The sequence below is a fragment of the Theropithecus gelada genome, chromosome 4 (genome assembly GCF_003255815.1).
Source record: "Theropithecus gelada isolate Dixy chromosome 4, Tgel_1.0, whole genome shotgun sequence".
In the NCBI taxonomy this organism is placed as follows: domain Eukaryota; kingdom Metazoa; phylum Chordata; class Mammalia; order Primates; family Cercopithecidae; genus Theropithecus; species Theropithecus gelada.
The window spans coordinates 159,653,487-159,674,196 of NC_037671.1; the positions used below are offsets into that span (position 1 = coordinate 159,653,487).

General features: G+C 44.1%; 1 protein-coding gene across 3 annotated transcripts in view; it reads right to left on the bottom strand.

Annotated features, from left to right (window-relative positions):
• The window catches only part of ALDH8A1 (aldehyde dehydrogenase 8 family member A1), a 32,612-nt gene that overhangs the window by 2,400 nt on the left and 9,502 nt on the right, over positions 1 to 20,710 (bottom strand). Inside the window, exons 4-6 of one of the 3 annotated variants that reach the window (XM_025383079.1) lie at positions 19,093 to 19,242; positions 13,239 to 13,495; positions 9,557 to 9,718 (exon numbers count right to left, since the gene is read on the bottom strand). In XM_025383079.1, coding sequence (XP_025238864.1) covers positions 9,557 to 9,718; positions 13,239 to 13,495; positions 19,093 to 19,242 — 569 coding nt within the window. The remainder of the gene's footprint in view (positions 1 to 9,556; positions 9,719 to 13,238; positions 13,496 to 19,092; positions 19,243 to 20,710) is intronic. The other 2 variants (XM_025383081.1, XM_025383082.1) reach the window with 2 other exon arrangements.

Consider the following 20,710-nt stretch of genomic DNA (forward strand, 5'->3'; position numbering starts at 1 on the left):
CAGTGTAGAACTATATGTATATTTTCCATGTAAAATAGAGGTAATATTATTCTATTATTAAATTTGCTCCAGGTTTGTAGAATTAATAAACCATGAAGTTAAAGACTTTTTTTAGAGACAGTGTCTCACTCTGTCACCCAGGCTGCAATGCAGTGGCACGACCATGGCTTGCTGCAGCCTTGAAGACTCCTGGACTGAAGAGATCCTCCCACCTCAGCCTCTCGAGTAGCTGAGACTATAGACACAAATCATCATGTCTAATTCATTTTGTTTAAATTCCTAAAGAGATGGGGTCTTGCTATGTTGCCCAGGCTGGTCTTCAACTCCTGGTCTCAGGTGATCCGCCCAAAGTGTTGGGATTACAGGAATGAACCACCACACCCAGCTCAAGACTTTTTTAAAAAGTAGAACATTTGGTACAGATTTATATTCCCTTCCATTAACCTCCACCCCCAACATCCATAGTGATCTCAAAGTTTTCCCAGAATATATGCTATTCTAGTTTGTGGGTAGAAACTAAAATAAGTTTGTACCTCTCTTGATCCCTACTCTCTTTCTTTTTTTGAAACTAACTCATCCACATTAATTAAAAGGTTCCAAAGGTGAGTGTCCTGTGTGAACAGAGGAATTGAGGTGCAGCTGTCCGGAGGCCCTGCTGGGATGCAGTGGCTGGACTTCATCAATGATTCAGCACAGCACAAGGAGTACCTGGCTTTAGACCATTATGTCTGAATGAGATCACATGATTTATCTCTCAGGAGCTCTTGGAATAATAAAAGATAAAGAGAAGTGTCAGTCTTCAAATTGTGAACTTATCAAAACATTTAATATCTAAGGTGACACACTAATTGAATTCATTTCCTAGAGAAAGTATGACTAGATGATATCTACCCTAGCAGCTTGGGAACAGAGATTTTCAATAAATTCTGGGGTGGGGGGGAGGGCGGAGAACAAAACCATGACTAGTAATATGCTATAAATGTAAGAAATTATTATAAAATTTTTTCTTCAGGAGAGAGAATAGTTAGTACTCAGTAGCTTTAGACATAAAATCAGAGCACAGGGGTTAGAAGAGTAACCCCGAGAGCCAAGCTGTATTCAAACCCCAGTTCACCCGTTTACTAGTTGAGGGCTTTTAGATGTCCTATGCCTCACAGTTTCCTTATCTGAAACATAGAATTACCACAGTCACTAATTCATAGGGCTCTTGAGAGAATTAAATAAGACAATATATACAAAAGATTTAGCATAATGCCTGGTACATAGTAAGCCTTTTTGACTGTCAGCCTCTGTTGTTATTGATGATGTTGGTGATGACAATGAAATGAGTTACCCACACTTATTAGCAGAGAGACCTCAGAGACACCCCTCATTCTGTAGGTCAGGTTTTTTATCTGATAAAAGGAGACAGGAAACTGCAACAGTGGGCCTTGGTTAGGTCTGAATCTTGGCCCTAGCAGGGGATACACCCGTCAGCTTTTTCTGTGCTGCCTCCAGTCTCATTGTAAACCCTGCAGAATTATCTCTGTATAGTTGCCTGCATCTTTAGGCAGACAGGTACACAGCCAGATCCTCCAGAGTGTCAAGTAGGGAAGGATTCAGGAGGTAGAAAGAAAAACAAAAAGCAACCCTGCGAAAAGGCAAATGGAGCCTTATCCTCAATCCACAAGGATAGAATCCCCTGCAGGTTACTAAGCATTCCATGGAGTCACTGGGACCCTGGGAAATCATACCTCCGTTTAGGAGCATGTTGTATCTCCATAAGTCCTTGAGCCCTCAGCCATTACAAAACAACTTGTACATATTCTAATTGGATTCTTTTGCCAATGGCATTGCCACCTATTGCGGCAATCACGCAGAGGTAGGACGGACATGAAAACTCCAGACTCCACATGGCCAATCTGATTTGGAGAAGACAAAAACACACTGTAGGGGCAGAGAGGGCTGGCATGCAGATGGCAGCCTGGTCGTCCTGGGCACTCAGCCCCAAAGCCTTCTGGGGTAACACGAGGAAAGATGACCATCAGCAGAGGGCAGCCGCTGCCTCCTCCAGCAAAGATGGTTTGGCACACAGAACTGAAGAGTCACAATCTGAAGAGGCCATACTTAACATTTCTCTAGGTGTTTCTATTAGCTGTCTCCCAAAAGGCAGAGACAGCAGGGCTTTCTCACGAGAACTCAGCTGAAAGCCTCATGAGGAGCCCAGCTGGTGGGAGGCTCACTCAGTGTAAAGCCATATCTCATTTCATCTGTGCACACACTCAGAGTGAAGCAGTGAGGATGGCGGATGCCCAGTGATCCTCTAAGCCACAGGAAGATGGGGTCAGCAGGCTGTTTCCCAGCAGAAGGTAGATCCTCCTGAGGCTTTATACAGAGGAGGCATTGCGGGCAGAGCTGAGAGGAGTCCTACTCTATGTGGGAGGGATCGAACAGAGAGGATGACAAAACAAGGCAAGCTACATAGATACCAGCAGTTTTAGATGTGCTGTGGTTATGGAAATACCACCCTTATTGTTTTTCTCTTAAAAAACTTGGCTGCTGATAAGTACCATTTTCAAGTTTTCAACAGTGAATAACTTTCTTTTTTTTTTCCTTTTTTTGAGACAGAGTCTCACTCTTGTCGCCCAGGCTGGAGTGCAATGGTGCGATCTTGGCTCACTGCAACCTCTGCCTCCCGGGTTCAAGAGATTCTCCTGCCTCAGCCTCCCGAGTAGCTGGGGCTACAGGTGTGAGCCACCATGCCCAGCTAATTTTTGTATTTTTAGTAGAGACGGGGTTTCACCATGTTGGCCAGGCTGGTCTCAAACTCCTAACCTCAAGTGATCCGCCCTCCTTGGCCTCCCAAAGTGCTGCGATTACAGGCATGAGCCACTGTGCCCGATCTAACAGTGAATAACTTTTTAACCATGTCCAAAATCTTTCCCCTTTGAAGCAGTGGAATTTTGGAGCTTTCTGAGATGAGTACAAACTATTTAGCTATACTTAGTTTTAATAAGAATAGTTGCTGAAAAATTATTTTCTATAAGGATCAAGCAGAAAATCAAAAGTAGTTGATTGAAAAGTCTTCAGTTGAGTTAATAGTAACATGCTGGTTTCTTAGCATGAACAGATGTACCTTAGGACTGTAAGATGCCAACAACGGGAAAAACTGGGTGAGTGGATATAAAAATTCTCTGCCTTATCTTTGAAACATTCTATAAATCTTAAATTATTACAAAGTAGAAGGATTATTTTATTTTTTGAGACAGCATCTCACTGTCGCCCAGGCTGGAATTCAGTGGCGTGATTTCAGCTCACTGCAACCTTGACCTCCTGGGGTTCAGATGATCCTCCTGCCTCAGCCTCCTGAGTAGCTGGGACTACAGGCATGCACTACCACGCCTGGCTAAATTTTTTTGTATAATTTTTAGAGACAGGGTTTTACCATGTTGCCCAGGCTGCTCCTGGGCTCAAGTGATCTTCCTGCCTTGGCGTCCCAAAGTGCTAGGATTATAGGCATGAGTCACCATGCCCAACGAAGATTTATTTTAAAAAAAAGAAAAAGAAAAAGGAAAGAAAAGAAAAACTGACTGAGAGAGAAAGTGTTCAATGGTAAAAATATCTAGGGGCTTTCAAAAGTTTTGTTTAAAAGATAAATATGAGTTTATGGCCTTATATTTTAATGTGGTCAGAAAAAAATTGGTAACTGCTAAGATTCATCATTTCCAAAGTGATGCATGGCACCTAAGTATACTAAATTGAAATGATACTAAGACAATACAACTAACATGTGAAACAGATGCTTGATTTTCAGGCATAATTTGGTTCAATAGAAGATGGCATTTCTGGGCCGGGCGCGGTGGCTCAAACCTGTAATCCTAGCACTTTGGGAGGCCAAGACGGGCGGATCACGAGGTCAGGAGATCGAGACCATCCTGGTGAAACCCCGTCTCTACTAAAAAAAAAACGAAAAACTAGCCGGGCGAGGTGGCGGGCGCCTGTAGTCCCAGCTACTCGGGAGGCTGAGGCAGGAGAATGGCGTAAACCCAGGAGGTGGAGCTTGCAGTGAGCTGAGATCCGGCCACTGCACTCCAGCCTGGGCGACAGAGCAAGACTCCGTCTCAAAAAAAAAAAAAAAAAAAGAAGATGGCATTTCTGGACTTAGATATGTCCAGGAGAAGCTGGCACCATGTCTAGGGCTTTGCCAATATTTCAAGTTTTAAAAATATTGAATATAATAAGTGGTTTAGATCTATTAGAAATCTTGGTTTTTGTCCACAGCTTCTGCAGCTGTGATGCTAGAAATAATGAGGAATGAGAAATGAGGAATAGTGGCCTTCCCATTTCTCCTTCCTTTAGGGGAAGATGGGGTTGGTAAAAACACGGTGTATAAGATGGGGTGATGGAAGCACTACGTTAAGGCAAATGTATTATTAGGGAGGTGCAAGGGATGAAAATTAGTTGTAAAAATATTAGGAGCTCCGACACGAGAATCTTTTTCCTGGGAGTCATTGTGGTCAAACCCAGCAAAGTACTCTAGGTCCCCTGATTCCCTGCATGCACAGCTTGGAGCTGGCCAGAACAAGGTGAGCCCTAGGGAAACCAAGCTCTCCCTGCATGTCTTAGTCTGGATTCAGATAAGAACTTGCTTGACAAAATCCAAATAGAGAGCTGGGCTGAGGCAGAAGGAGGGCCGGCCAGAGAGCGACACATCTTCAGAAACTCAGAGTAGGGTGTCCCTCCCACATGTATGCCTGTGCTACTGGGACATGAACTTGCAAACTGAGTCCTCTGCTACCATCTGCCACGGACAGAGTCCTCACACATATTTGCCTGATAACAAAAACTATCACAAGAGACTCTACCAAAACCATAACCTTGCACAAAGGCCACCGCAACCTTGCCCAAAAAATACTTCTACAAGGATGTTTATACAGCAACTGTCCGTTCAGCCTTGGACTGGTGCTCCCATTTAATAATAAATCACCCTTATTATTGATCCTTGTAGCCAACGATAATTGTTTCAAAACAACATTGTGTCACCTTCCTCATTTGCCCTTTAAAAACCCTCGTCTTCCTTTACCTCCCTGGCTATGCCCAGAATCCATCACAACACGCATATCCCAGTTCATAATCTTCTGGCATTAATTCCCAAAGAAAGTCGCTTTTATTTTCTTTAGAGAGTCCTTCTCTATGTTGTTATTTTAGGTTGAAAGATTCTAACCACAAACCTACTGAAGAAAAGGTAATCTAGGTCTTCTCTGTGGAGTCACTCATAGACACAATGTTCAGGGTATATATTTTACTCTAGGGAAAAATATGGATATTTTATGCTGAAGTATTCTGACACCTAAACTCGCTAAATTCTGTGTTTATTTTATGGGTGATGAAAAGTAGGAATCACCAAAACACAAAGTTAAAGTTTAAGAATTTGGGAGGCATTCCAAATGTGAATGGTGTCTATAACTAAAATGTGTTATAATAGAAATATTTTGGTACCTTTTTAATAAGTTGATTCTTGAGAAACACAAGGACAGTGGAGAAATATGAACCTGCAGAAATTTTTTCACTTGTATATTTGTAGTAATGCTATAGAAATCTGAAATTATTTTTTATAATAATCTAGATGTAATTTTTTAGATTCCTAAATTGGCATTTAAAAAGTTAGATTTGTATACTCTTGAGGTATTAAAGATCCATATTTAACCAAATGTTTTCAGAAAACTAGAGTTAGATACCAAAACTACTTGTGACCTAAGCTGGAATCACCAAGACTTGTACCAATGGTGAACAGTTAAAGAGGAATTTCAAGCCAAACCTCAAATGCATGTATGTGTCTACATAGCCCCTTTATCATTGTTATGATTTAGTGATCAGTGATACTAGAGACTCCAGGATCGGATGGTTCAAGCATTTTCTTGGAGAAAGGCTGGGTTCTAGTTTTTGTATTTATTTTGTTTTTCCTTTCAGAGTCTTGATGCTGAGTCATGCTGGCCAGAGATGGCCAGGACCTGTGCATTTTGGACCCAATTCCAGGTAGTTTAAGGATCAAAAAAAAAAAAAAAAATTCAAAGAAAATGGATACCTTAAATTTGGGGAATATACTGTAACTGGAACACATCATGTAGTGTTAATTCAGTCATTCGCCCAACAAATACTATGCACCTACTATGTTCCAGGAGCCTTCTAGAGTCTAAAGATACAGCAATGAATGAAACAGACCAAGAAGCTGACATTCTAGTCCAGAGAAGATAGTCAGTAAAGGGGTAAGACATATATATTGCATGTCAGATGACAGTAAGAACCATGAAGAAAAATAAAGTTCCAAAGAAGTCAAAGTTTTACAAGGTACCACTGTGTATAGGGTAGGCAGGAAAGCCATCATTCAGGTGACATCTACTCTAAGAAGGGGAAGGAGAGAGCCATGCATACATCCGAAGGAAGAGCATTCCAGGCAGCGTGAGCAACAAGAGCAACCGCCAAGGAGGAGGAGGGTGCCTGGTATTCTCCAGGAAGAACAGGGAGGCCAGTATGCAGGAGTGGAATGAGGAAAGGGAAGGGTCACAGAGGTAATGGGAAAGATCGTAGCCAGTTTCTTAGGTTATTCTAAAGACTTAGGCATTGACTGTGAGTAACATGGGGTATGACCATACACAGCATGACACATCATCACCAGTGATGAAATTACTATGATATTAGAGCAAGGTTTAAAAGGTAATTTCGCTACATTAGAAATGTCAGCATGGGCTCAGGAGCCTTCTGTTGTTGCTGTTGTCGCTGTTGTTGTTTGAGACAGGGTCTCATTCTGTGGCCCAGACTGGAGGGCAGTAGCGGAATCTGCAGCCTCCACTTTCCAGGCTCAAGTGATTCTCCTGCCTCTGCCTCCCAAATAGCTGGGATTATAGGTGCGCACCACCACTGCCCGGCTAATTTTTGTGTTTTTAGTAGAGATGGGGTTTCACCATGTTGGCCAGGCTGGTCTTGAACGCCTCACCTCAAATGATCCACCCGCCTCAGCCTTCCAAACTGCTGGGATTACAAGCATAAGCCAATGCACCTGGCCAGGACCCTTCTTAAAAAAGGCAGTGTGGCCAGGTGTAGTGGCTCACACCTTTAATCCCAGCACTTTGGGAGGCCAAGGTGGGCAGATCACCTGAAGTCAGGAGATCAAGATCAGGCCAACATGGTGAAACCCTGTCTCTACTAAAAATACAAAAATTAGCTGGGCGTGGTGGCACACACCTGTAGTCTCAGCTACTTGGGAGGCTGAGGCAGGAGAATTGCTTGAATCCAGGAGGTGGAGGTTGCAGTGAGCCAAGATCATGCCATTGCACTCCAGCCTAGGTGACAGAGTGAGACTCCATCTCAAAAAAATAAATAAATAAAAATAAAAAATAAAAAAAGGGCAGTGTGTGTGAAGCATCACAAGGTTTTAAGCCACCTCTTCTTGACCTCTTCTTGGATGTCATTAAGCTACTTGTTATGTCATAGGAAATCCCCTAATGGTCACCCTTAAGCTCAAACGCTGGCCTTGATCACCATTCTCCACTGAAAGGAACCAAGACTCAGTAGAGAGAGGTCTTGTTGTCCATGTGTAGCAGAGCAATTGAGACCACCTGAGGCCGCCTGTTGTCACAGGACAGAGATGCCTACAGGTGGGCCTCCGGTGGGCTCAGAAGGACAAGAGAGCGGGTTAAAGAGGGGGCTCCTGGAGTGGTTTTAAAGGTGAGGGCATGTGGCCTATTTAGTGTTGCATTTCATAAACACATAGAATCTGCAATCTATGCCAATTACTAGAACTCATTAGCTTCTTGTTTAAGTCATCACAGTATTAAATATTTAATTCTCCAATAGTGGCTCATTTCAGCTTAGTACATGTTAAAAAAAAAAAGAAGAAGAAACCTCCTGTGGCCAAGGAGGAACATACTGGGCATCAAAAATATTGTATGAAAGTCCACAGGAATTACCACATATTGAAGACAAATTATTTAGAGTGTCACAGAGAAAAGCCATAGCTACCAATATGAGTCAAAGCGTGGCATCGATTTCTCTCTCTTACACACACACAGAGAGAGAGAGAGGCAGAGAGAGAGAGATCATTCAACTGATACAAAAAGTTGCTACTTCTATTTGTTTCACTAATATATATTCTCTCACTGGGTAACTAAAATAGTTATTATGGTAGCGACTAAAATAGAAAAAAATAGTGTATCTGTTGAGTTGATACAGAAAGAACTTTGAAATTCTGAGTGAGTGAATTGCACAGGGAACCTCACCCTGCAGTATTGCCTGAACCTGCTGAAAGGTACTCTAGGAGGTTAACTTTTGTTCCACCCCTTCCTGTTTCCCAGGAAGCGATCGGGGGCATACTAACATTGTTTTTCACCAGTCATTTGCAGGTGTGGGCAGGCAGGCAGGGAGCCCTAGTGTCCAAAAGAGCCAGAATGAGAGAGAACAGGGGAGTCTCTTGCACCTGGAAAATCTTCACTCCATGCGTGACCATCAACAGCTATTGGTCTCACTGGACATTCGGCGGACCATTGTCTATGTACCCACAATCCTGTAGGTAAATTTCGCTGGAGAAAAAGACGCCATGCTGGTCAGCCTCACTTTCAGTAAATGACTACAAGCCTCAAGTGAGCCCTCTGAGCTGCTCTGCTAATAACTGGGTCATTTCCCAGTTCTGTTCTCCTGACCTACTGCGAGATGATTTCATACCCTCTCCTCCCTCCTGAAACCTTCAACACCTTTTCCCCTCCTCACCCTGACGCCTATTTCACTGAGAAAACAGAAGAAATAAGGACAGGCCTTCAAGCTACTTCATCTTTCCATCTGCAAGCAACTGTGTTGCAGTGTCCTGAAAGTCAAAGTTAAATATAGTCAATGTGGGAGTGCACTGTGCAGTGTCCGGGATTTCTACAAACTTACGTAAATGCGCTGTCTCTCATTGGCTGGCTGATGGGGACAAGTTTCCCTCAGTGGCACTGAGCTGAAAGCAGAGTCCTTCTGACTCCAAAATGTATGACTTATTTTGGGAGTCACATCTGGTAATACATTAAAATAATCCTAAATTGCAGTCAAGGGCCAGATCTGCTTTTCTTAAAAAATGACCCTAAAGATCTGAGTTTCATCAATCACTCAGAGACTATCAGTGGTTTCTTCCAGATGGGCTACCCCTGGTCCCCCACTGACTAAGGACGACACAATTTGGACTGTTTGTGTTGGCACTTCTGGCTATAAACCAGAGGCAGACCTTTTCCAAAGAGAATGCTTGCCTATGGAAATCACTGGCACTCTTCCACATCACCCTTATTAGCTGATCTTTCTGTTTTGAAATTTGGCTTCCCCTCTCTACTGGTGGTATCTCCACGCCGACTTCTCAAGTTCATTAATTTCATGTGGATGCACATTCACCAGGACTGCATTTGCATATTCTTATCCACAGTGTCTAGACTCTGTGTCCAAAAATGGGGTAGTAACTAACAATATTTCAGAGTCTGAGGTGTGCAATGCTCGTACTGAGCTTCTCTTCAAATAAGAACTTATTCTGTAACTTACATGGCAGAAATTTACTCACTTTCTCCAAATGTGCTTTACTTATCAGAGCACCCATGCTGGCCAATGGATCAGAGGGAATGCCGACTTTCCACTTTCTGGTAGCTTCTACAAATCTCTTTAAAAATTCAGTATAGATGCTCTTCTGGACAAAGATCCTGCTGGTACAGAGACAGATTTCACCCTGCCAAGAATGAGAACAGGGACAAGGCTGGAGACACTCTCCTTCATGGATAGAGCACTCTGCACTTTTGAGTACCTGCCATGTGTCAGGCACTGGTCTAGGCAATGGAGTACAATAGTAAATAAGACAAACTCCCCACCATGTGGAGCACATAGTCTTGTGGGAAAGACAAACAAAAACACAAGTACAAAAACTCGATAAATAATATAACTTCAGCTTGTGATCAAAGCCATAAAAGAAAATTAAGCAGAGGATGGGAACGGAAACTGACGGCAGGCGCAGGGGCAGCTGTTTTACAGAAGGGAGTCATGGGGGGCACGTGCAAAGAGGGGGTATTTGCCTGAAATCTTGACTGATGTGAAGCCACGAGACGGGAGAAGATCTGGAGGCAGGGAATTCTTCAGAGTATGTACAGAGGACCTGCAGCAGGAATGAGCTGGCGTGCACGAGGAAAAGCAGCTGGTGGGGCTGAGGCTGGAAGAAGAGGCAGGGACAGGAAGTGCATGGTAGGAGAGGAGGTCAGGAGGCTAGCAAGGCTCTATTGTGCAGTCTTGTAGTTTCATAAAGAGATTATGTTTTATTCTCAGTATCATGAAAAAATGAGGGAAGGTTTTAAGCATCAGAATGATACGATCAGATTTACATTTTAACATGCTCATTCTGGGAAAATAGGATGGAAGGAAACAAGTGTAGGAACAGAGCAGAGGAGTTAAGAGAATATTCCAGAAGTCCAGATGCGTGTAGGTAGCTGGGACCAGGGAGGCATCCATGGAGATGCAGAGATGTGAAAAGGACCCGCTGAGTTCAACAGGTTCTTCCAGGGGCCCGGGACCTCCGAAGAGTGATGAAGCTGGCACAGATGCACTGGAGAAGTGATGGGATTCAGGATATACCTTAAAGACAGAACCAACAGGACCTGTCAATGGAAAGAGAGGGCAAGAACAAGAGTAGGCCACACAGGAGATGGTGGTGCTGTTCCCTGGAAGGGCAGACTTGAGGTGGGAAGAGGATTGGTATTGCAAGGAAGGGAGAGGGAGGGAAATGAGAGCTCTGCTTTGGACACGCTGGGTTTCAGATGCCTCACAAACATCAAATAGAGATGCTGAGTGTGCAGGGGAGGGGTTATAACAGATTTCTCAGTGAAAAATAACCCTATCATTTGAATATAGCATGTAACAGTTTACAAACCACATTCTAGACTTTCAAAGCATCATTTATGCATGACAAGTACATAAATGCATAAACATTTTCACCATGTTTGTGTTTGACTTCACAAAAATCCTAGGAAATAGAAGCCTCCTGATTGTCCTGGTATTTGTACAAAGATTCATTGTCCAGATTAAACCATTAATGTTTTGAAATAATATATTCTTTCTGCAACCAGGATTGCTGTTAGGATCATCTCCATATCTAGCTTGGGAAATGTCTAAACACTTGATACTTTCATTTGCACAAGTGTCCTGTGACATCAGGGAAGGAGAGCATGACCAAGAGGCTAGAGGGGTTTACCCAGTTCCCTGTTGCTCAGTGCTCAGAAAGCATAGGTTAGCATACTAAGATGCCCAGAAGAAAGACTTTGGAGAGAGTAAGAAAAGGATAGTATCATTCATTGAATGCCTATCGTCAAGCCAGACACTGCGCAGGGTGCTTTCCTCATTATAAATAATTCCGTAGCCTGTTAGCTTTTCCAGTTTACAGTTAGGAAAAAATGTTTTGAATTAGTACATGTCCAAGGTCACACAGAGATGCTTCAAAAAAGCCAATTACATTCAATTAAGGAAGAAATATGCACGACATAGAATTCATTGCTCAGCTAAATCAAGCTGCTTTATTTATTTTGCCTAAAATCCATTTGTGACCTTGGATTAGCCAATGAGTTAGGTGTATGTCTCTTTCCCCATTTACATTTTAAAACACTCCCAAAAGGAAGGTTATCTGGGCAAACTCAAATCCTTGCAGAATTCTGGTAGGAGAGAAGCTTACACTTCTTATCTCCATGCTCAGAATTTGTTTTTTTGTTTTGTTTTTGAGATGGAGTCTTGCTCTTATCACCCAGGCTGGAGTGCAGAGGTGCAGTCTCAGCTCACTGCAATCTCTGCCTCCCGGTTTTAAGAGATTCTCCTGCCTGAGCCTCCCAAGTAGCTGAGATTACAGGTGCCCACCGCTATGCCCAGCTAATTTTTGTATTTTTAGTAGAGACGGGGTTTTGCCATGTTGGCCAGGCTAGTCTCGAACTCCTGACCTCAGGTGATCCACCCACCTCGGCCTCCCAAAGTGCTGGGACTGCAGGTGTGAGCCACCACACCCAGCTCCTCAGAATTTGTTTAGTACAGAGTTTACCTTTCTCTCATCTTAGTTTCTCAGTCCACAAAATTTGTCCCTCTGTTGTTGTCTCTAAGCCATGAAAACACTTGGTTTAATTGTTCACTTGAAACTTGCTTAATGGTTAAATTAGTTGTGTTGTAAAAGTACATTGTCTATTGATCCAGAAACTATCTTTCTAGCCACTTCAAGAGTTACAGTGAGAGAAATAATTACACTTATGATTATCATGAAGATAATAATTAAAAGTAACACTTTTCACTCTATACTCATGAAAACCCTGTTAGAAGACATCATTATTGTTCACATGATTTTATCAGTGAAGCAATGCAGGTTCAAAAGTTTATGCAATATTCAATGTCACCTGAGTTAGCTCAATACACATATCTCTCATTTCACTGCTCTTTCCTTCTGTGAAGTTCTAAGTCTTTGGCCTATATCTTTATTCTCTGTTAAAATAAAAATATCCTTTGAAGAAAATCATCCAGTGTTTATGTACATCTGCTATATCCTAGGCAGTATTCTAAGCATTGACATTGAAAATACCACACAAAAGCAGGCACCGTTTCCATCTTCTTGCAGCCTACTGTTTAGTTGATCTGGTCTAGTGTTCTTAACTCTTTGGAATGCCATAGCCTTAAAGAATCTGCCAAAAACTACAGAACCCAGAGAAATATCTGTTATGTAATTTCAGAAGCTACAATGATGCCCTAAAGCTGATCCATGAATCCACGCCGAGAAATCTTCTCTAGTCAGTTTCAGGTATTTGGAACTCGGTGTATGAATGCATTTGGAATACTTTTGAAATGAGAGTCAGGTTTACTGGGAATAGGACATTTGAACCACAAGGAAAGACAAGGTTTAAGAAAAGAATAAAAGACAAGACAGGGCAACTGTGTGAATAAAGAAATGGCGATGCTCGGAGCAGCAAAATCAATCATTCCACCCATGGCTGGTGCCTGATAAAAGCTGTGCAACTCAAGAAGAGGAGTTTGCTGAACAGAAGCTGTGACTCCACAGGGCCACTAATTAATGTTCAAATTGAGCAGAGAGTTAAGGGAATCACACAATGTACTGATCCTGCCTTCACGGAAATGGCACTGGATTGAGCTGCTTGCTCCAGGCGTTGCACTGTGATGAACCAGATCCAGCTTGACGGGGCCATGGAGGGGAGGGAGAAGAACCCCAGGGGACACACCTGGTTGGCAAAGCTGGACCTGACGGTTGCCGGAATGCACTCATCCAGGTTGGCGTCCTCGAAGATGATGGCAGGATTCTTGCCCCCCAGCTCCAGGGAGAGCTTCTTGCAGTGTGGAGCGCTCAGCTGGGTGATCCGCTCGGCGGTGGGCTGGCTCCCGGTGAAGGAGATCAGGGGCACCTCTGGATGGGACACCAGGGCCTCACCCACCCTGGGTCCAGTTCCAAACACAATATTGACCACACCTGGTGGAACACCTGGATAGGAAACCATATCAGTTATAGTAATTCTCGGTATGTTGAAGAGTTCAAGTTACATGGAAATTCTCCTTGAAAGTCCAATCGCTTGAATGGGAGTGGGTGGGGATGGAGGAAGCACTTGGGTTTTACAACACGTGGAACTTTCATGACTGCCTCTGGTTTAATAGCAAAGCAAAACCCACAGAGTCACCTCAGCCCACAGTACACACCAGGTAGGATTCCACCGGATGCTTTGCCCTAGAGAGACGCAGGGTGGAACATATTTTAGGTGATTCGTTCCATAATACTGGCTAGGCCTTAGGGCTTGAGGATGCAGAGATAGTCTCAGGCAGGTCAAGCCCCCTAGGGGAGCAGCCCCCTGCTCCATCTTGGTGTCCAGGAGTCACAATGCAGTGTGAAAATGTTAAGTAGAGAGGTGTATACATGCGGCAGAGGAGCAAAGAAGAAATCGACTATCTTGGCCCAGGGAAGGAAGGCGAGGCTCCCAGGGAGGGTGGGTTTCAGGTTGGAAGTCCTGTGCACCTTGCTTATAAATAACATCATAACACTATAAAGCCAACTTACAAGTACCACAAACAACCAAAAATGGGTGCCCCCATCTTTACTATCACAAGACCCTGCTACCCTGTATATTCGTGCATTTATGCATGTGTTTTCTTTTTTATTATTTTATTTTTGAGATGGAGTCTGGCTCTATCACCAAGGCTGGAGTGCAGTGGTGCCATCTTGGCTCACTGCAACCTCCGCCTCCCGGGTTCAAAAGATTCTCCTGCCTCAGCCTCCCGAGTTGCTAGGATTACAGGCATGCACCACCATGCCTGGCTAAATTTTGTATTTTTAGTAGAGAGGGGATTTCATCATGTTGTCCAAGCTGGTCTCGAACTCCTGACCTCAAGTGATCTGCCCACCTCAGCCTCCCAAAGTACTAGGATTATAGGCATGAGCCACTGCACCCGGCCTATCCATGTGTTTTCTGGACTTACTTGTTCATTGCCTGCACACACAAACCTAGAAGGTACACTAGCAAAGGGCAGAAACAGTATCTGTTCTTTGCTCTCCATTGTATACTCTGTGCCACAGCCTAGTTTGGCATTGAGAAACAAAAATAAAATCCTAAGCTCCCCCAGTTCACTGAATAGACCCTCTCTTGGCCAAAGGGATACCAGAGAAACCTTAAAAACTGAATTCCCAGCCATTAAAGGGTGAGAGGTCAAACACGCCATAGTATGACCCTTCCTTATTAATCTTTAACCAGAATTCTTTCCTGAGTGTAAGCAGAAACCAGCTCTAAAAAACAAGAAATGAACAACCTATTCCTTTATCGCCTTTAGCTAAACATCTGAAACTGCAACCAAATTTTCCTCCCTCTTTGCAGTTTAGATGTGGCAGCTCACCAGTCTCACAACGCATCCCTTCCTAAAAACTGACCACCATGTCTGGACTGGTTTTGGCCGACTTGCCGAGGGTATGTCATGAGGGTTTTCATGTCCTCTGCTTCACCTTTTGACGTCAGATGACCAAAAACTCCACCCTCAGAACATGCTAAGGCTGCCATCTTTTTGAGCACGTGATCCAGTGAAGACACATGAAGCTCTCCTATGCATGCACCTGTTTCTCGTTTATAAATATTCATGACTCCTCCTATATCCTACTAAACATGAATATTCAGCCACCCTGCTCAGGATAAATTTCTGTTCCCTTTACGCCTCCTCCAAGTACTCGTTCTCCACTTTGGGCAGGGGCTACACTTCCCAGCCTGCAAGATGGTCAGTCTGCAGGCTGCAACGATTTATAAGAAATAAAACCCTCCTTTCCAAATGCATGAACCTTATGATTCTTCAGCTGACAGCACAGGGAACTCAGACCAGTAAATGCAAACATTAGATAGGGTGCTTACTGTGGGGTCACCACTGCTATCCGTGACTCACACCCTTCTGGCCTCACAACAACCTTAGGAGGTAGGTAGTTTTATTACACTTAGTTCACCAGGAAGAAATTTGAGGCAAAGTGAGATTGAATAACAACCAGTAAGCAGCAAAGCCAGCAGATTAATGACTTAAGTAAATGAATGAGTGAATGAATGCTTAGTGTACATTATTCAAATTAGAAATGGTTCATGAATAAGGAAGTTTTAAAAAGAAAATCATCTCTATAATGCCCAAAAAGAAAGTCATCTGTATAATCACGCTGTGTCTAGGCAGTTCTTAGGATTGGCCTAAGTGTTGCATCTCTGTACCCAACGTGCACATTTGTTGAAATCTAACTTAGGTCAGTCCCAGACTGTAGGTCACTGTCAGAGGAGTGGCTGGCACCATGTGAGAGCACCCCAGCTCTGGGTTGGGGCAAAGAAAAGTGTGGAAGGAGAGGCCCTCCCTTGGGATGAAACAAGGACAAGTTTCCCACAGTTTCCTGGGCGGGGCCCAGCATCTCCACCAGTGATGGGATATGCATGTGCGTGAATGGGGTGTGGGGCAGGAGGGGGTGGACTGTTAGACTTTATCAATCCTGAAGGCAAAAATGAATGGAATCACTGCTAATGTTCACAGTAGTTTCTTGGTTTTTTTTTTTTTGAGACAGAGTGTCTCGCTCTGTCATCCAGGCTGGAGTGCAGTGTCACCATCTCAGCTTACTGCAACCTCCACCTCCCAGGTTCAAGCGATTCCCCTGCCTCAGCCTCCTGAGTAGCTGGGACTACAGGCGCCCGCCACCCCCAGTTAATTTTTTTGTATTTTAGTGGAGACGGGGTTTCACCATTTTGGCCAGGATGGTCTTGATCTCCTGACCTCGTGATCCGCCCGCCTCAGCCTCCCAAAGTGCTGGGATTGCAGGCATGAGCCACCACGTCCCGCCCATAGTAGCATTTTAACCGAGGGTGAGAGAGAATGCAGAAGCACTGCATATTTATCCCCACAGTAAAATGAGCCCATGCCGCAGTGAATTGCCTTCCCCTCGATGGTATTAACATTTTGATCACATTCCCTTGGGCTTGGATGCTAATGTCGGCTGGCCATTATTTCCCAGTACCATTTTGACGTTTTACCCAGAAATTAATGGAATTTTTCTCAAGATCTCTGCCCTCTAACCCTGAAGAGATTCTGGTGATAAGAGAAGGAAAGCAGTTTAATTGACAAATAACAAGTTAGCAAAACTCAGGGGAGGTGGCTAACAGACAAGTTAGGAACAGACGAGAACAGACTAGAAGGAAACCCCTCAAATGTCGGGGCTTGGCAGGGTGGCAACAAGAAGAATTTTAGGCTTAAATAGAGCACACACACACCCCCTCACACACACACATCCCCTGCCCCACACCCACACCCACACACACACGTTCCCTACCCCCCCACACACACCCACACACACACATCCCCCACCCCACCACCCCACACAGCTAATGGGAAGGGCCAGGAAAATGCAGTCAATGGGCACTCCAGGAATTAGGGCAAATATTTGGTGCCCCCAAGAAACAATGACTATTCCAGGAATCCCACAGAAGTATTCACTGTGTCCTTTTAAAAATGAGTTTATTTCAAAGGAAGGTTATCCGTCAAGTCTGTTTAAATGCCCAGGACTAGAGGAGCTAACTCTTTAAACATCCAGAATGAATTAGTTATTTTCGCTTTTCCCTCCCCACTAAAAGCTTCTCTTACATGATTCTAAAGCAGATGACACAGATGTGGTTCACATTCCTCCCAATCCCAGTGGAGAAACCGAGGGCTCAAGAGAGGAGCAAGGTGAAGATGACAAGCTGTATTTGTCAGGGGAGGAAGTTTCAACCCATGGAGGAAAGAGGAGAAGGGCTGTCTTAGTTTCATGGGCTTATTAGCCCACAAGAAATAAGATCAATGCTGTGCGGAGATGGAAACAGAAACTCTCATGCAGGCCAGATTCAGGACAGACTGGCTGGGAAAGATAACTCATCACTGATCCAGACGTGCTTGGTCTCAGGAGAGAGTGGTTAAGGGAACACGGTTCTGCGGCGCCACCCCTGCCTCCAAGTCCCAGTAGAGGGGAAGCCCCAGGCCTAGTCCACTCTGGGGAACCTGCAGTCACCAGGCAGGGAAGAAATATGTCGTGCCTTTGCACACACCACAGACTTCATTTTACAAAGAATGGGATTAGACTGTGGGGTCTTTTGTAGAGGAGGAACATGGGAAGGGTCGGCACTTTTAAATTATATGCCCCGCCCCACTCCCTCCACCTCGAAGCCTGGGATCTCCACAGATGACAACCCGGAGTCCTAGGCTGGGAGGCCTCATTCCTCCGGAGGACCTGGGATCCGAAGGCCCAGTGCCGTTCCCTAAACAGCCTCAGTTTTGAGCCATCATCTTCCTCGTGGACTAAAGAACTGGCCAGGGTTTACTGGAAGTTAATGTGTCTGTCTGTGCTTCTAAGAAAGGTGTTCTGAAGAGGGAGAGAGGGATGGGCTCTTACCCACCGGGCATTCTGTGGATACAGGAGAGCCCAGCAGTGCCCCTCGATGAGCTGAAAGGCAGCAAGGAAAGACTCAGCTAGACAGACGGTGAGTCTGTCCCCACCACCCAGCACTCCTGCCCTGGCTGTGGGGTGACGTGGCCAAAAGACCTTACATTAAGGGGACTTCTCACAGGAGGGCTGCTGGGGTCTCCCGCCTGCTACCTTGAAAGAGTGCCAGCCTGTGCCTGTGCGGAGCTACACCCCAGAACAAAACCAGGAGCGCATCCTGAATGCGGCCAATAAACTATTAGCAGAAAAAGAACAAGGAGCAAACGCGTGAACTTTGATATGCTAGGAAGAGGCCATATTGTATTAGCTTTCCAGGAGCGGTCCCAAAGGCAGGGAAAATTGAAGGATGTATATTTAGAGCTCTTAAAATCGGGTTACTTCTACTAGGTATTCTACAGCTAAGCACACTATAGGTGTACCTAGCAATATTCTTATTGTCATCAAGATTAACTTGTGATTCCAACTTAAGATTTTATTTTTTATTATTATTATTTATTTATTTATTTATTTTTTGAGACAGAGTCTTACTCTGTCGCCCAGGCTGGAGTGCAGTGGTGCAATCTCAGCTCACTACAAGCTCTGCCTCCCAGGTTCATGCCATTCTCCTGCCTCAGCCTCCCAAATAGCTGGTACTACAGGTGCTCGCCACCATGCCTGGATAATTTTTTGTATTTTTAGTAGAGACGGGGTTTTACCGTATCAGCCAGGATGGCCTCGATCTCCTGACCTCATGATCCACCTGCCTCAGCCTCCCAAAGTGCTGGGATTACAGGCGTGAGCCACCGCACCCAGCCCCAATTTAAGATTTTAACTGACTCTCTGGAGTAGGCTGGTGTCTTTGATTTGATGGGGCTGTTTAAGTCTGTGTCACTATTGTGCTGCCAGTGGCCCACCCTGGGGAGTGGAACTTGCCTGCAGTAGCACTGCTCTGGCGTTGAAGACAGGAAGCAGGATGAGGGAACCCTGTGGGTGGAGGGGATTTCCCAGACAAGGATCAGAAGACAAAGCCCAAGGCGTCACTGGAATCAATTGTGCTGCTGAGTGGAAGATTTCTATAAACTATAGCTTTGCTCCAACTCTGTGCCTGCCCCGCAACCCCAACACCTAATTACCTGCTTTATCGAGGAGAGTGCACAACATCCACGCCGTCACTGAAGTCAGCTCACTGGGTTTGGCCACCACAGTGTTCCCTGCAGCAATCGCTGGAGCTATCTTCCAGGTCAGCAAGTAGAGTGGCAAATTCCACGGGCTGATTAGACCAGCTAAGGGATGAGAACAGAAGCACAGCACACCCCTCTGAGGCGGACTGGCCAAGTGGGGTTATTAACGCAAAACTCCTTCATGCTGTAGGAAACTTAGCTTACTCTTCTAACTTCTTCCCAAGCTTTGCTTATATGTAGCCACCTTCAGGGAAATGAGTCTAAAATATATTCCAAGCAACTGCACCTTTTAAAACAAAGTAAAGTCAATATGATTTACCCATTTCTTGATGGTTCCTGATTATGAACAACAGCAATACAAACTCCAGAGCTAAAGAGTTGTCACCTATCATATAGCCAAAGCAATAGAAATCATTCTGTTACAAAGATACATGCACGCGTATGTTCACTGCAGCACTTTGCTATTCACAATAGCAGTAGCAAAGACATGGAATCAACCCAAATGCTCATCAATAATAGACTGGATAAAGAATATGGAGTACATATACACCATGAAATACTATGCAGCCATAAAAAGGAACGAGATCATGTCCTTTGCAGGCACATGGATGAAGGTAGAAGCCATTATCCTTAGCAAACTAACACAGGAGCAGAAAACCAAACACCTGAATGTTTTCACTTATAAGTGGGAGCTGAACAATTAGAACACATGGACACAGGGAAAGGAACAACACACACGAGGGCCTGTCAGGGAAGGTCGGGGAAAGAGCATTAGGATAAAGAGCAAATGCATGCTGGGTTTAACACCTAGGTGATGGGTTGATAGGTGCAGCAAACCACCATGGCACACATTTACCTATGTAACAAACCTGCACATCCTGCACATGTCCCCTGGAAGTTCAAAAAAATATAAAAAATAAAAAAACAGTTGTCACCTATCACTAAACAGTTCTCGAATGTGATGCATTTTGAGATTTATAGACTGAGCTTTACTTTTTCAAAAAGCTTTGCTTATATGTAGTCTCCTTCCTCATTATTTTAACTGTCCGGCTGTTATTTCTTCTAACACGTTTCTTTACCTTTATTTCAAATCTGTTGTGGGTTGAGACATAAAATCTCAAGCTTTCTATAATTATTCATAAAATAGGGGCCAATAGGTTCGGAGTATTCCTTGTGAGGGCCCTCCTATCAGTAAAGCCAATAACCTTTGGCACATAGACTGTGACATCCATTTTGGCTAAATATTTTTAAATAAAAATTCTCTCTAGATTATCACTTGTATCCTGATCAGAGAGATTTGCTGGATGAATAATGTAATCAGCAGCTAGACTGTGTCTCCATGCAATATTCTGAAACTACCCAGGTTTCCAACCACAAAACACACAAATATAAAAATCTACCTTCTGAAAGGAAATTGATTCACCTTATTTTATACTCTTCCCTCAAGCCTGTGCTATGAAAGTAAATGCATCTTTTAGATTATTACATTTCCCATTGAAAAATCCATTCTTTAGGGGATAAAAATATTTTTGCAGCAAAATGTATTAGCACGTTTCTTAGGAGGAGGTAG